The following is a 17,606-nucleotide window of genomic DNA, read 5'->3' on the forward strand; positions in this document are numbered from 1 at the left end:
TGTAGGGGCGTGCTTATGACGTGGCGCCTGTTGTTGGTGTCCCAGGGGGAAATCCTAAAGCTTTAGTTTACTTTATTTTTTGTATTTTAGTAATGGTTGCATTTGTATGTTGCATAGAATATTTTGTATTTTGATTTATGTTGTTTTTCAGTTTAATTTGGTTTGCATTTGTTTGCTTTTGTCTTGATTTATTTATTTTTTGTGTTTATTTATTTATTGTTTAATTAAGACTTGTAAGAATTCAGTTCTAATTGTGCATACAACATTTTATTGTAATGTGTTATGTTGCACACATTTTTTTTGTAACGTATTATTGTCTTTTGTTTTGTTTTGTTATTTTAATAATTTTATAGACTGGAAGCAGTAAAATACTGATTTAGTGCACAGTATTTGTTCTAAAAAGAAATTATAATGTTATTCAAAAAGGTTGTTCTAAACAAAATAAAATACAAAATTTTAAATGATTTACTGAATAATACATGCAAAAAAGATTAATTGTGATAAAGCATTGTTCTTGCATTCTTTTACAACTTGGCTTCATTTTTTATCCACATAATTTTTTGAAACATGTTATTTTTTCTTTACCTGGTACAATATTTTACCCGATATCTCAAAGTAAGCAGTAGTGAACAAAAATTGCTCTTTTTCTGTGGAAAGCCAGCTCTCCTGCATGATGAGTGGAGAGAAAAATCAATACAAGAAGTACATCTGAAGAAGAAAAGATGACACATATCATAACTCATCCTGCACAGTACAATCTATTTGGCTCTAGTATATCAAGTTGTAGAAAGTGCTATATAACGAGACGATTAGCACTATTTTTTCTTTTATATTACATGCTTCTTCCCTGTGACAGTGATGGAAGAAAAACAAAGTGTGTAGTAACACCAGACAGTATATACACAGTAGTGAGCAGTATTTGTGAAGCTAAAATCTTGTTTACCATGTGTTGTAGATCAGTTAAACTAGAATGGACATCACCTGGTCGGCCCAATGGCATTTTAGGAGGGTATGACGTGTGGCGGAGGACTCTGAAGCAGTGTGAGGATCTGCAGACCCAGCAGACATTTGCTCCTCAGAGTCGCTGCTCATACCTAGAGTGTCCTGCTGAACAAGACTTCTGCGGAAAGACTTGTTATAATCCTGAGATGCAGGTAACAACTCAAATAAAATCTCTGGTGTCCCTACAATGTATCTGTGAAGTTTAAGCACCAAATACCATACAGGTCATTCATGATAGCTAGTCAAATGTACCCCATAATTTGTTGTTAGAAAAGCATTGAATTTTTGGGTCTGTCCCTTTAAATTCAAATGGGCGAAGTGGGTGGAGACTTTATATGCTATTATGACACTCTGGAAACAACAAAACTAGCAAATCTCACACAGACAAAAGAGTATTAAAGTTGAATTAAAGTAATAGGGCTGGGACACACAAAGCCGACGGTCAGTGGCTGGGCTTGGTTGGTCCATTGGTCTGCAAATGACGGACACTGTAAAAAAACGATTAGTTACTTTAGTTTACTTTTAAATAGTGACTAAACTCATTGCCGTAAAAGATGATTTAACTTTTAAAAAGTCAGTAAATCCATTGACTTAACTTTCATAATTATGCACATAGTTTGTTTACCTAATAATTGTAAGGCAAATAGTTTACTCTCTTTTTTTAATCAAAGTGAACGCGTCGCTTTTTACAGTGCATCAAGTAAACAAATCAAGTCAAGAAGGAAAACAAAGAGGCCAGTTGTAATATATTTCCAAACTAAATGGATTATTACTGTAGATTATTAGATATATTTGCAGGGGCGAATCCCTCCGTGGTGAGTGACAATTACTCTAATAATGGTTCTAAAGACTGCTTTGTTTATGTTTTGCACATGCACTTTAGAAGTTCTGACAAAAAACAACACCAAAATCTCAAAATATGTTGTGAGTATTATTAGACAAAGATATGGAAATGGTTGAGTGGTTGAAAAAACGTACCCTGGTGTACGTTTTTGAGAACCAACAACTACAGTACATGTTCACAGGTACATATTGCTGTATTTTGTGTGTAAAACCCAATGCTATGGGGCGGCACCACTGACCACTTACCTCCATTTGGCCGGTTTTTCCAAAAACTGCAAGAAAACGTTGATTCTGAAAAATGTAGTCATGAGCACATATTTCCAGTGCACCTGTGTTGAATAAAAGCCTTTAACAAGCACATTCAGAAAGAAAATTTGGAAACATTCCTAAAATATCAACTGATATGCTAGTTCTGTATATAAAGTTGTACAGTAGCATGATGTGCTGGTGTTGACCCATCCTTCAAAAGCATTGAACTTACGCTTGGTAAAGCAGTTCAAATGTAACACTTCTTGAACAAATTTCCTTAAATTAAGCTAAGCCACAAGGTCCTTAGTCGCTTGATTGTCAAAAGTCACTCTTATTGCTACATCCAACAACCAAGACTCTTTTTGTTTTGCTTTGTAAACCTCCAGCTGCAACAAGCTCATGTTTTACATTTGGTGAAAAATGCTTACCAAAAAATTGGTAGATTGTCTTTTTTCACATTTTCTATGTTGGTGTATGCATCGGGGACCCAGCTATAGAACTAGAAGAAGTCTGATTTTCAGGATGTTTATGATGTTTAGATCATCCATTTACTTTGTAAACAATTCCATGAAGAAACAGTGACGTATGAGCTGAAGTGTCTGGTGTTTATCTGTGAAGTACAGTGCTGGTGATTGTTTTCAGTAAACAGATTAACTTGTCTTCTGCAATTGCTGCCATCCTGGTGTTATTGAAATACAGCCAACTTGGCAAGCAAACACAGGCCATACGTCTCCACCAGCTTAAATCAGACAGTAATACACCAGAGACAAGCACACAAAGAGAACACAACTCAGATAAGGACAAGAGCTCTCAAAGCCGTAAAGCAGTATAATAGAAAAACGAGGCTCACAGAGGAAACATGACACACTAATGTGAGGACGTGTTAATGGAGCTCGTCCTGAACTCACTATTATCCAAAGTTTGACACCTTGTGAAAGGTGTTTTGTTCAACTCGTAATTAGTGCTGATAGGAAATATCACATTAAATTGAATGCGTTGCAAGTTTAATCTTAATAGAAAACCACTCAATAGAATGATTTACATATTCTCAATGTGATTCAACACAATTCATATCAACAGGGAAAATCTCAGCAAGACTATTGTCTTTTTGACTGGAAGGAACTGTTATTGTCCAATATAATATTTGAAAACAGCCTTCAAATCCCCAATGTTCTCTATACAAATATTAATATAAATAATTATTTGATTGATTAATGTAGTGGACTCTGGGGTTCCCCAGTGTATTCAACAATATTCAAAGGTTCAGTAACTTTGCATGGTTATAATCATAATGTTTACCTGACAGAATACTTTTTAGAGCTTGACATGATGGGAAATATACACTTACTATACTGTATATTCATTATATAAAGAATAAGGTCCCCCATTATTTATAATAATGTGCCCGATGACTTTTCCAGGACATTTGTGTATTGTATTTACTTACAATTCATACCTATTGAAATCTAAAATAAAATACCTGTTTTAATAATTTCTTAATGAAAACCAGGTCTTTCTCAAATTCTGGTTTCCAAGAAAATGTTAATTTCATTTTGATGTTTCAGATTGTTTAAATCAACACATATTTTACTAAACGTGATTGCAATGTTTAAAGGTGCTTCTGCTGAATTCAGAAAGCCTTGTTGTTAGTGACATCATTTTTTGTAGTCTAAGGGTGCTTTCACACCTAGATGTTTGTTTCGGAACCTGGCCCGTTTGCCCTGTTAGCAAGGTTCGTTTGGCATATGTGAATCCAGCAATCGCGCTCTGATCCCTGCCAAAACATTCGGTCTGTGACTGCTTAATAGATTTGGTCTCGGCTCGATTAAAACGAACTCTGGAGCAGATCGATAGTAGTGAGAAAGCAATACGATCCAGCGAACCAACAGACCAGGCTATATCACAGTGTATTATGGATATGTGAAGAGAGAATGTCATTCCTACCAGTAAATGTGCAATTCATGTCGAATACAAAATTGAAAGCATGCTGAAATATTACAGAGAGCTGTCTATCCTTTATCTGATTTTATTCCATATTTTAGTCATAATTTTGTATTAGTCTAATTGTTTTGTTTAGTTCTGAACTGACACCTCAAAAGAAAGATTGACCTGCTTCATGATCTGACTGCGGTCTTGGTTCATCTGTTATTTCTCTATAATGTAAGCCTATAATCTATAATTCTAGCCTTTCTAACGTTTGTTAAGCTCAAAATTGATAATGAAAACAAAGTTATGGTAATAGATTGATTGATTCAGTAGATTGATTTATACAACTCTTGACATCTGAAATGAAGCTATGTATGAGAAAGTATTAGCCTACCTCTGTGGGTGTCACCATTCAAAATCAAAGAGCACCTTTTTGCTTATATGGTTTCATTTTTCTTGTTATAAATGAAAATATTGATGTATGACGGCTGAGTGGAATCCGTGGGACTTATAATAAACCGTTAAACTCTGACCATTGTGAGAGTTTATTCTCACGTGACTTGTTTAAACTATTTTGGTTCGTTTTGAAACTTTGCAGTGTGAAAGCGAACTGCACCAAGAACAAAATGCAACATTATAACAATTTGAATGCCTGTTTCTGAACAAAACACTCGTTTCACAGGTGTAAAAAGCAACCTACTGTATGTGAAATATTTGTTCATGCAGGTTTTTCATTTTTAACAATGATTTAAACTCATAATTTTTTATCAAATGCAATAACTCAACCCTTTAGTGAATCAACAAACTTCTCTGGAGACTTCTTCAGTCATGATTCCATTTAAACCTGTTATTGTAGGCTCACAATCAGATCAATCTCCATCCAATCAACGTATTTTTTTTACAATTTTAATCACTTGACAGATCTTCATATTATACTTTCTCCCTCTGGCTAACATTACATTTCGAGGGCAGTTATATACAGTACAGTATGCAGAAGCTTTTCTTTATGCTCTGCTTTTACACACAGTGCTTGTAATTCTCTGGAGTTTGATAAACCAGGTTCAAGCGAGTTCAAAAGTTCATCTCACTCTCAAAGGCACAGCAGAGGAGGTATTTACTGTATGCCATTTTTCTACTGGAAGCTGGGCCAGAAGGTAAGGACAATGTCAGTGGCTCAGGGCAATACAGATTTTTCAGACGCCACAAGAGTATCATCTCAGCGCTGGAGAGAATCTATCCTGCCCTGATTTCTCGCCAAAGTAGGCAGTGGAGTCCGGCTAAATATAGCCCGCCGCTGTGGAGCAAAGAGGTGGGCTGGATTTCTACCTGCGCCTCTGTGGGCCCTCAGGACCAGAGCGTTGCCATCTCTTAACTTCCTAATTGCCTCGAGGAGTGCAAAACTTTGTTGATAATGTATTTGAATTGCATATATTTTGTGCATGTGCTCTATTGTTTCAGGTTTGCTGCTCAGGGACCGTTCACAACTTAATTCAGTCTCATCAGTGCTGTGAAGAGCACTATATTCCTGCTTCAGAAGATTCTGGAGTGTGTTGTGGAGGTCAGTTTGTCCAGCCTCTGTCGCAACACCAGTGCTGTGGTGGATATCACGTACTTGTTTCACCAGGTATTTGCTGCATTCAGTTCTTATCTAATTTATATTTGTTATTGTATTATATTACAGCAAATATTCACACGCATGTGTATTGTAGGAGAGGTCTGTTGTCTAGACCCTGTGGAGCAGCGTGTATCAGTGGGTCTCGGGGACGCATGTTGTGGTGGGCGTCCTTTTGTTTCTGGAGTGGGACAGATCTGCTGTGGGGGGCGTCTGTACGATGGCTTCAAGTCCCAGTGCTGTGGCGGACAGCTAGTCCCTAGAGAGACAGAGTGTTGTGGGGATGAAGAAGAAGGGATGTCCTATGAACATGTGTCAGGTGAGCTTTTAGAAAGATTCTTGCTGAAAAATGGTTCTGTTTTTAGTAGGGATGCACTGAATTTTAGACTAAGAGATTAAAGACGCTAAGAGAGCAAAAAAGTTGAATGTATGAGGGGGAAAAGACACTCCAGCAGTGTTCAACTCGTGGGTCTCATAGACTGATTTCATGAGGCCGCCATTTAAAAAGGGAAATCGAGGCTGCGGTGGCAAGAAACCAGGAAGTATCACCTGAGTCACACAGGAATAGATAATATCTTATCAGCGAATAAAAAGCAGCAAAAATGTATCATTTCACCATCTTCCGAGTGACTCGAAGGTCCGTTCTGAATGGAAAGTGAAAATAAAAAGGGATATCAGACCTCATTTTCAGCTAAGTTAGGGGAAATGGCACTAGTTAACTAACGTTATCTTTCCCAAAAACACATGGTTTAGATGCCATTTATCAAACTCAAGTTAATAAACTGATTCTTTTACTATATTAGACCTGACACGATACTGAATTTCAGTAATGAAATTTTTAAAAACCATCAAACATTTAAGCACTGTTGAACGCAACACCGCTGATTTGCCATAATATATACCAGTGCGCAACAGAAATAACTGTGATTGGCTGTGATGGTCATTAGTTCACTGCACTTCACCACTGTTTACTGAGTGCAAACACAGATGAGCAATCCACTGATGACTCGACTGATCTTGTGGCTTTATACCTTTCAGCATTCACGTATTTGGGTTTGCAGTGAAGAGCGGTGAACTAATGATTTTCACAGCCAATCACAGTCATTTCTGATGAGCACTGGTGAATACTATGGCAAATCAGCTGTGTTTAAGAACACGCTCAGCGGCGCTTAAATGTTAGCGGGGAATGGACGTTTTTAAAACTACAGTACAGGGACAACACTATTACAGACAACATGAGGGTGTGCTACAGATGACTACATCGCTTTATCGCTCACCGGGTTGCATAGACTGAAGCAGGAAAGCCCCCACTGTGTTTACCTGGTGCCATGAAGTCTAGGAGGACACTTGAGCGTATTATTGTTAAAGACATTGTTATTTTGTTTGAAGCCTAATATGCTTTTAATTGTTTAAATTAAACTTAACTAAATGACATTAAAGTGATGTTTACACCATATCTGCATTTTGAAATCGCGGCAACAACTGGAGGTTTGTAGTCCACAGCATGTTGTTGCGATGTTTACAGTGCTGATCCTGTACTTCTAGGTTTCTTTGCGTGAAATTAGCGTATTCTAGACCAGAGGTGTCCAAACTCAGTCCTGGAGGGGCAGTGTCCTGCAGAGTTTAGTTCCAATCCAATTAGACACACCTGAACCAGCTGATCAAGCTCTTTCTGGGTATTCTAGAAACTTTCCAGGCAGGTGTGTTGAAGAAAGTTGGATCTAAACTATGCAGAACTCTGACCCAAGTTTGGACACCGCTGTTCCAGGCATTGTCACTGCGTGGTGTGACGCTTCGCTCAATATTCCATCTGTTTATACAAATCTATGCATGTACAGCACATGCTCACCAGAAAAGCAAAGTCTGCACAAAAACGTGCCCACAGGAAATTTCTATGTAGTGTATGGTACACTTCTCGTTTTTACAATAGCACTACTATGCTGTAACATTGCAAAACTGGTAAAATGATGCCTCTTGTTCACTGATCTGCTGCCAAAAAAATGTGCTGATAATATTTTGATAATTATTAGAACACCTGACAAATCTAAACATTCATGATGTTCATGAAAGATGGTTGCTCTGAGCATCAGTTGAAGTGAGTTTTACTGTTTTTGTCCACTTTTAACTGAAAATTTGGTATCTTTTAAAGCAGAAGCACATCAACTGGCATAATGTCAATATATTTCCTAAGAACTTCAACTCATGTTAAAGTTATGTGTTATAAAGAGTCAAGGTTATTGAAATCTATGATCATCAATGACGATCAAATGCGTTTAACACTGGAGTTGTTTTAAAAAACACTCTGTGATTTCATTTACAGGGGTGGGAAAATTACTTGTTTCTACAGTGCATCATGATTCAGTACCGGTTTAATAACAGACCAAAACCAGTTATGATGTGTTGATGGTTTTCTGACATAATTTGGTGTGGTAGCGTACTATGGTCAAGGAGTTGAGATGTGTCTGCGAGTAGCATAATATGGTGAGGGAGGTGAGATGCAAGTGCGAGTAATTCAAATTTTGCTATTTGTGAGTTTGCTAGGACAGTGATGTGAAGGCACAGCAGAACCCAAGATGCGTTGTGATTACTAAGTGCACAGTGTAAAAAGTTCCATCTCTCACACACTCACTGAACTGGAGAACCCAATGCTGAACATTATTATTACTTATTTGACATGTGAGACATTCAAGAAATGCTTTTTTCTTTGAGTGGGTAAAATTAAAGTTTTACTTCATATATCTGTCTGCTTGTTTTTAATGACAAAATTGTATACATGAAGTAAAACTGAGGATGCATCTAACTGAACTGAATCAATGACATGATAATCGTAATAGACCAGTGTAGGTTCACACCTCTACTTAATTAGCATTTTTCTATTTTAATGTATTGATAAAAACATATTTGGTTTTGTGGTTCATGCACCCGCTTCTAATGTTATCACTCGATTGAATCAGTGGTTATCAGCTGATAGATATGGGCCAGTAGGAGCCTTCTGAAAACTGTTATCATCCATCAACACAGTTATTTAGCTATACAAATAAAGATGATCCAGATCTGTTTTTACATTACTGTGGTGGTTGGGTTTAGGGTTGGGGTAGGAGTAGACGTTATTAAAATACAATTAATGGGAAATTTAATAAGTAATATAAATCTTGTTAACTTCCTGCCGCAGCCGTATGTGATATATAGCTGATTAACCATGTGGATGGACGATAACAGCACTCTGAGCCTACCAGTTGGCTCAGAAGGCCCCTACTGGCCCATATCTATCAGCTGATAACCACTGATAGCACCCATTCCATCAAGTGATAACATTTGAATCAGCTGGTGTATGTTTAAGGGTTTGTTAAGGTGTAAGGGATGGTCAACTGAGTAATAACTAATGTAATTACTGAAATTAATTTAAGATGTAATTACATGCAGATATTTAATCAATCTAGTATAACGTAAAAACATGTTTACATTTACACAATCAGTACATTGTAACAAATGATTCATTTCAGAGTAAGTACATATTAGTTAATACCACCTAAAATAAAGTGGGACCCCATATTTTAGTACAGCTATAAATGAGCCTTATATGTGTTTGTGTGTAATGACACAAGTGAAACAAACTACTCACACACTAAACACACAGTGATTGATGACACAAAGTAAAATGAGCACTTTTGCATGTCACGCTTATCATACGCATATCAACTATGCATTAATCATTCATGCTTGTGAGACAGCAGGAGCTAAGAAATGTACTGTTTAGACCTTCATTCTAAGCCTTAAATCTTCTCCTGATGTAAAACACAAAAGTGTGGCACTACTAAACTTTAAATGGGCCAAAGCATGTGCGGCCACTTCATTGTGGCTAAGTTTAGCCCTCACTCCTTAGTGACTTTCTAATGACACTGTGGTGGAGTGTCAGAGGAGCTGAACCCTCTTGGGGTCACTCAGGCTCCCCCGCAGTGTCCCGCTAAAGTGGGCACCTGGGCACAGATGGGCTGGATGGGCACTGGCCCTGATGTCAGCCATCTTTGTCAGGCTGGATGATGGAGCTGAGTCTATCGGAGCACCAGCCAGAGCTGTGCCAAGCCCACAGCAGGCTCCCAGGATGCAACAGAACTAATGGCCACCATGAGGTCAGTGGCACCAGTGTATTTATCATACAAACACACTCTATAAGTCGTCAAGTGGCTCCGGTGGCATCCTGGGATTGGCTCCAGTAATCATTTTCAAGCTTTGCTTAATCACCCTGCCCTCATTATACAGTTTTTCAAAGCTGTCCCACACTTTTTTAAAGAAACTTAATCACTTTATTAGTTTCACTACAGACCTGAAGTTTATTATATTTTGAAATTGTCTTTTTTTGGTTATTTCTTCACAAATAATGTTAGAGTTGCATGACATGCATGCCATATACAAAAACATGTACTGTCACATTCCCATCTGCATACCTACTGTATAAACTGTACAAACTAAACTGTACAAACATTTAAATTTAGTCATTTTCCTTTTGTCCAAAGCGACTTACAATTAAGGAGACGTTTAGCAAATCAACACAAAGAGGCAGTACACACAGGAAGTGCTAATTATTACATACATTCACAGTTTACATTTGTTTGGTATCACTTCAGTATAGGGATAGTTTCTCAATATGAACAAGTTGCGCATAAGCATGAATATTATTAACATATTTGCTGTTTATTAGTACTGTTTATTAGTTTTAAAGTACATATTCTGCATGATCTTATTCTTCATCCATTCTGCATCTACTACTACCCTATAACCACAGCAATGCGTTGATGTGTATTCTGAACACATTTTTGAGTAACGCAGTAATGTAACGAATTACATTGTAAATGTGTGTAATCTGATTACAGTTACTAAAGTCAATGTAATTGCATTACTTATGTTAAAAATATAGTTTTGGAAGCTTCATTTAAATTACATTTTCTGCTGCAACGTTAGTTAGTCAGCATGTGCTTTTACATTGCTGGAGAATGCCGGCTGAAATGGCTGCAGTCGAGAGTGATTGCTTCTTTAAGTGGAAATACAGACATTAATTTGATTTCACTGAGTGTGAAAACAAAAATATTGCTGTGAAATGCAGTCTATGTCCAGTCCTAAAAGATCTTTTGATTGCTTTAAACTCGACCAGCAACTTGTTCAAACACTTGAATAGAAAGCAGTCTACAACAACACTCATCACCTAGGAGGACACCTGCGCCCTAAACACGCTAGCCCAACTCAGCCTAAATGAAAAAAATTTTGTGCAGGATCTGGAGTGACGGTATCTTCTGAATGCTGCTTATAGAGCTGCTCACATATCGTGTTGCATATATTGGGAGCGCATATTGCGCGCGCTCACATTTCCCAGGCGCACTCAGTTGAAAACCGCGAGTCACATGGACTGACTCATCAGCTTCATACTTCGGAATATGTACATTTAGGGAGGCTAATTACTCCCAGTGCTTTTTCATACTATAGATGTCAGTGGTTACAGGTTTCAAGTTTTCTTCTATGTGATAAACAAAGACAAACAGGTTTGGAACAAGAGAATGATGCGAGAATTTTAAGTTTTAGGTGAACTCTTTAAGTCTTTTGAATATGTCAAGTTGCTGTGATCAACCCATTGTAATGTTTTTGAGTGAATATTAAATTACTGAAAAAGCTGCAGTTTATTTAGTATTTTTATAGGTTTTATGTTTTAAAAGTAACTTCAAATTAAAGTAATTAGTAATCTGATTACTTTTTACATTAAGTAATTAGTAATGTAATCAGATTACAATTTTCCTATGGTAATCTGTTGCTTTTTTTTTTGTAATTTACCCAACACTGCTTATAACTATTAATAATTAGGAGTTGATTGAAGCAAAAATACATTATTGGTTGGTTAATAGCAGAAATTTTACCTTAAATAAAGTATGACCATATGTTGTGTACAAATTAAAGAAGAAAAGGTTTTGGGGGCAAGACAGAAAAAACTATGTACATACAGAAAGTGCTCTTTCTTTTACGTTATTTCAGAAGAAAGCAGAAGCATTTTCACATCACTCTTCCATCTTGGTGAAATAAGGCAGATGAAGAAGTCATCGCTCATTAAAGAGAGCGTCCTGGGGAGAGCATATGTTATGATGGATAGTACCGTTAGGATAACTAAAGGCCATTTGCCTGGTAGCCACACCGCTGGTGCTCGGTGCTGGGGCTCACGCCGCGAGCTCCACGCTGCTCCTGACTCTTGTCTGCCTGCTCTATTATTGAATGAGCTACTTAACCTTGATAAAGACTCCCCGACTCCCTCAAGGTTCCTGCTCCTTTAGCGTTGGTGAGTGTCTCTGCAAATATAAGTTAATGGACAGATAACGCAGGGTATGTCATGAGCTGATATCCTCTTCTAAAATATGTGCTGTAGACACAACAGAATTGCTGAAAATATTATGAGTGGTTCATTAGCTGTAGTAAAAATGCAGTAGTTGTATATTTTGCTTGTTTTTGATGATGATTATGGTGCTGTATGCGAGACCAAGTGTTACAGGGATTTGTACCATAGTTAATGGGGTGCTGTTAGAAATGCATAACAGAAAGCATAGTACCTAAAATTATCTCCTATGGTAAAACCACTGTAATGCATGGCCTCACATATCTAATTGGTTTCATTAAATGGCAACATCAGCAACATGAAATAAATTATTAAAAGTGAATAATTAATATTACTATTAATAAACATGGTAACACTTATGTTTAAGTACTGTAACAATTCACACTACTGGCATATTACCTGCCTATTATTAAGATATTATTTGTTTATTAGTATTTATAAAGTATCATCTTATTCTACACCCCTAATCCTTCCCAAAACCCAATCCACTTAATACCTTTTTAACTATAAATAATCAGCTTATTAGAAGTTTTCTAATTAATAGTTTTTATTAATGGTTTGTTAAGGGCATAACTCACCCCTAAAAATTTCCTTTTGTTTACTCATCTTTAGGTGGTTTCAAATCTTTAAGAGTTTTTTTTCTTTCTGTTCTATAACCATTGACCAACATAGTAGGAAAAACAAATACTATGATAGTCAATGGTTTAAGGTTTATAAAATATTTCTAAATATCTTCTTTTGTGTTCAACAGAAGAAAGACATGCTCTCAAAAATAAAGGCATTAGAGCTGTCACTGCAGTGGTGCCTTTTCAAAAGGTACACATTTGTAACTAAAGGGTCATTATTAATACCTCAAGGGCACATATTTGCATCTAAACAGTACAAAAGTGTACCTCTTGAAATGTTTAGGTACTAATAGATAGCTCTGAGGTACCAATATAGACCCTTTAAGCACAAATATATATTTTTTTAAAGCTACCACCCTAGTGACAGCTCTTCAATTTACACATTTATTTCTGACAGTGTGTAAATTGTTAATAAAGAGAAATTGAGAATTTTAGAGTGGTCTCTCTTTTTTCGTAGCTGTGTGTAAAGATTTAAAATATGTTTAATATAATACATCTATTTTTAATTGTAAGAATGATTCACAACATTGTTTTGAATATAACAATTAAGTATTGTATAAGACTTATTTCAAACATACAGATCTTTGAATGATGAGTATTCTTAAAGTAAGCATAAACTCAACAAAATCATTCAGAGATGCACAGTAAGCATTAACTCATATTCCTGAAGTCTTTATATGTGGCTCATCATCACTCAAAGCAATATTAAATGCAAAATAACTTTAGGCCTGTGTGTTCAAGAGTGGGCTGTCAAAGAGAAATATGTCTTTTTTTATTTGTGTTTCTGAACTCTGTTGTGCAGAAATAGCGTGACATTGTGTTTAAGCGGCACGTGCTTTTCCAGATTGTGGAAATAGAATCACAGGCGGTTTTCTGAGGATGTCCCACTGAGATCCAGCTGATGGCCAATGGAAATGTGATTACCAGGTCCCCAAAGTGCGATCTGTCACACATTACACTCCACCCTGTCAGGACTCACTGCGATCTGGCGCAGTGGAGATGGAATTGTTAGAGACAGCCATCAGCTGTTTGTGAAGCCGCCTGCAAACCAATGCCTTAACCAGTCTCAGAAGAACAAACAATTAGTCAAATTACAAAAGAAAATTAACAATGTCACCTTTTGGGCATGGCATATAAATCAAGAAACCTTTGATCAATCAGTAAATCAATTTAGACCAGCATTATGGGCCATATGAAGTCTCTAGAATTTAGATTTTTGAATTACAGAGTATTGACAACAGACGCTCATTAGACCAAATTTAGCATCATATATTATATTATATTATATTATATTATATTATATTATATTATATTATATTATATTATATTATATTATATTATATTATATTATATTATATTATATTATATTATATTATATTATATTATATTATAGTTAATGCAAATACCTATTATGACCTATTATGCTCCTTTTTATAAAATGTAAAATAAGTCTCTGATGTCCCTCGAGTGTATAATTGAAGTTTCAGCTCAAAATACCACACAGATCATTTTATATAACTCTTTAAACTGCCCCTTTTAGGCTTTGATCCAAATTGTGCCATTTTGGTGACTGTTGTTTTAAATTCAAATGAGATTGTGCTCTTCTTTTTGAAAGGGGGCGGAGTTAAAAATGCCTATGCATCAGCATAGTGGCAGATTCAAAACAGACGTTATCTCTGTGAAAAACTAAAAATGTCAAAAGAAATGGCTCAGATGAAGATAGTTAATCTAGATAATCTGTTCCTTTGTGAATCCTAAAACTCAACATTTATAATAACTTTTGGTCACAGACATTGTTCAGCAGGTACGGTGAAAACTCTAATAGCGGACGATTGCTTCTCACTCAGGGCTGTTTATGCTAATGAGGGAGAGATCATCACTAATGGGCGGGACTTTCCCTTTTTGATGACTATGGGAGAATGTCAATCAAAGGGTTTCTGCAAACTGTTTTTATTAAGTATGCTTATAAAAATAGAATTAATTTATTTTTACCATTAGACGCTGGCTATTCACACACTGTTGCCACAGAAATGTTTAAACCCCTTATAAAAGGGATTTTTGCACAATAGGTCCCCTTTAAATAGTAAGTATATTCTTTTTTTAATTATTATTATTATTTCTGGGTTTTCACCTTTATTGGATAGGAAAGTAGAGAGAACTGACAGGAAAGCATGGGAAGCAGAGAGAGGGGAAGGATCGGCATAGGACTGCGAGGTGGAATCGAACTCGCGTCGCCGTGAGCACTAGAGTGCATGTGTCGATGCACTAACCACTACACCACTGGCGCCGACTAAATACTATATTTATATTTTGTTAGTTTAGTATTCATTTTAGTTCTCAACACCCTAATCTTATTAGGTAAACATTTGTTAAATGGATTATTAAGTTAAACATTAAGATAAAAACATGCTTTAGAAGTTCACTGCTAGCTGATGTAATGTGTAGCTAACTGATAATAACAAACGAATGCTACCATATACACAATTTATATACTGATATTAAAAAAGGTTAAATATTTAGGTTTTTTTTTAATTCTCATTGAATCAGATTTATCTCGTCTAGTCAGTTCATTGAAACAGACAGTAAGTACGTTTACATGAACACCAATCATTCGATTTTAGTGCGATTAAGACAATACTTTGAGTCTACCATGTAAACAGATATTTTTTATTAATTTAATGGAACTAAACAGAAATCGAAATACGGAAATTGGAGTTGGCCATTTTTAATTGCATTAAAAAAAGTACAGTACAGACATCTAAACACCTTATACAAACTATTACCGTCGTGCAGGATTTTCACCGCATTTTGTGACAGGATATTCCATACACACACACAGTTGTTTGACACTATTCTCTACACCTATCGAGTTGGTAAAGGACCACAGACAAATACATCGTGAAATGCAGAGGTTTTCTTTTCTCCCATTCAGCTTACGGTATCCATTGAAACAACACTCTTCCACCAGTCCTTATTTCGTACTCCCGTCCAATACCTCAGTTTGTCACGGGGGCATGCATGAAATGTTTCTGAATGAAAGTAAAACTGCCGAACTGCAGTTACAGACGAAAAAATTAAAAATGAAACACCCGAAATTACATGAAACTCCGGAGAAAACATGGATAGCATGGTGACGCAACAATGTTAATCGAACTATGTGCTATAACATGGAAAACGGGATCATGAAAGGAACATTCAAAAAGGAACTCATATAAACACCTTAATCATATTATTGTCTTAATCAGATTAAGGCAAATAATTCGATTACTAATGTCCATGTAAACGTAGTCACTGTGAAGTCAATCAAGCAAGCAAATCAAACTTGCCAATTCATAGCAGGTGTGATGTCAAAACCTTAGAAACAAAACAACCAAATCATCACAATACCAACAATGTTATTTAATTGTAAGCCAATATATATATATATATATATATATATATATATATATATATATATATCAGATTTCACTATATAAAAGTCAGATTTCACACTAGTTACAGAAACAAAGACGACTGTTTGAAGGGGAACATGAGACATTTCATCATCCTCTGTGACAAGTTCCAAGAGCCTTTAAACTGTCGAAATCCAATCCAGCCTTCGGAATTTTTCCATTTGAGACATGAGAAACAGTTTAGACAATAGCCTTGAGTAATACAGGGTATTACTGTGAACGTCCCGCTGTCCTGTTTAAAGTTTAGATTTGGATTACAGGCTTCTTTGCATCAGGAAGCTTGGTGTCATACAGAGAGCTCTTTTAATATCTGCTTATATACAGAGCTCTGCTTAAAAGCACAGTGCCTGTATCACAGTCAAGGTTAAATCTGAATATTTTACACCATTTAAGTGTTAAAAGCTTTAGAGCTGTGTATGTATGTGTGTGTGAGCAAGAGAGAGCATAAGAGTGGGTGTGGAAATGGCTGTGACGATGTCAAAAAAGTGCAATAATTAAATATGTTTTCAAGGACACAATGACCATTTGTGAGTGGAAATGATCCCGGTGGCTGAATGCATCAGTGTCTGCATTGTATTTGTTGCTGCACGAGCGCTCCATCATGGCTCATATGTCCTCATATTGTTCTGCCAAAACTGTCTTGCAAAAAACAAGACATGAATGCCAGATATAGAGTCATTCTGTACCCACACGTGCTTGAATCTTTATTTTTTTACGCTAAGACAGATTGGAGATCATACAGATTAAAAGGGTTTTCTTTCAACACTGTTATGAGGATAGCTTTTCTTACCCTAATCACTGCTAATAATCTCGCTTAATGTCTTTGAGCAATTAAAACATTTTACATGGCTCAACTGTTAATCACAAACAGATTTCTAAGGCTTTCCACATGTTTGGTTTGGGAATAATTATTACCACTATTGGTGATGGCTATTGGTGGTTTGTTTTAATAATTATAGTTGGATTTTAGTTTACTTTTAAAAGATATTAAAAGTAGCAGCTTTCAATAATTACATTAAAGGGCACCTATGGTAAAAAAATCTACTTTTCAAGCTGTTTGGACAGACATATGTGCATGTATGGTGGATAGACTGTCATATTGGGTTGATATAAGCACACCCAGTGCTTTTTTTTTCAATTTAACAATTTAAAAAAATGGTGGACCAATTGGAGCGGTTTTTAAACCGACCGCAACTTTACGTAGGAGAGCGGTCCCCCCGCCCACCAATATTGATTGACAGGCGCGTCATCATATCCTCAGTTTGTTGATTCACGTCCGCCATTTTCAACGTGAGTCGAAGCGATAAAAATGCGTGGCGCGACGATTCGGGACACTTCATGTTTCTGGTGCGCCACAGAGAGTGTCTGGTCTTCGAGCGGCGCATCCGGTGCCTCAGTCAAAGTTAATTCAGTGTGCGTGGTTATTAGTTTCTGTGTTAAGCTCGGCACTTGAAACTAGCACACAGTTGGCTGTAAAACTGTACAAAGACACAAATGATTTTGTACTCTCTGCTTGGTCTGTGTCA

At 36.4% G+C, this 17,606-nt stretch overlaps 1 protein-coding gene across 1 annotated transcript in view; it reads left to right on the top strand.

Annotated features, from left to right (window-relative positions):
- Positions 1–17,606, top strand: part of ush2a (Usher syndrome 2A (autosomal recessive, mild)) — a 445,979-nt gene that overhangs the window by 293,762 nt on the left and 134,611 nt on the right. The window contains 3 exon segments of the mRNA XM_056477496.1: positions 956–1,154; positions 5,479–5,644; positions 5,730–5,951. Of these exon segments, the coding sequence (XP_056333471.1) occupies positions 956–1,154; positions 5,479–5,644; positions 5,730–5,951 (587 nt within the window).

Source organism: Danio aesculapii, chromosome 17, assembly GCF_903798145.1.
Source record: "Danio aesculapii chromosome 17, fDanAes4.1, whole genome shotgun sequence".
NCBI lineage: Eukaryota > Metazoa > Chordata > Actinopteri > Cypriniformes > Danionidae > Danio > Danio aesculapii.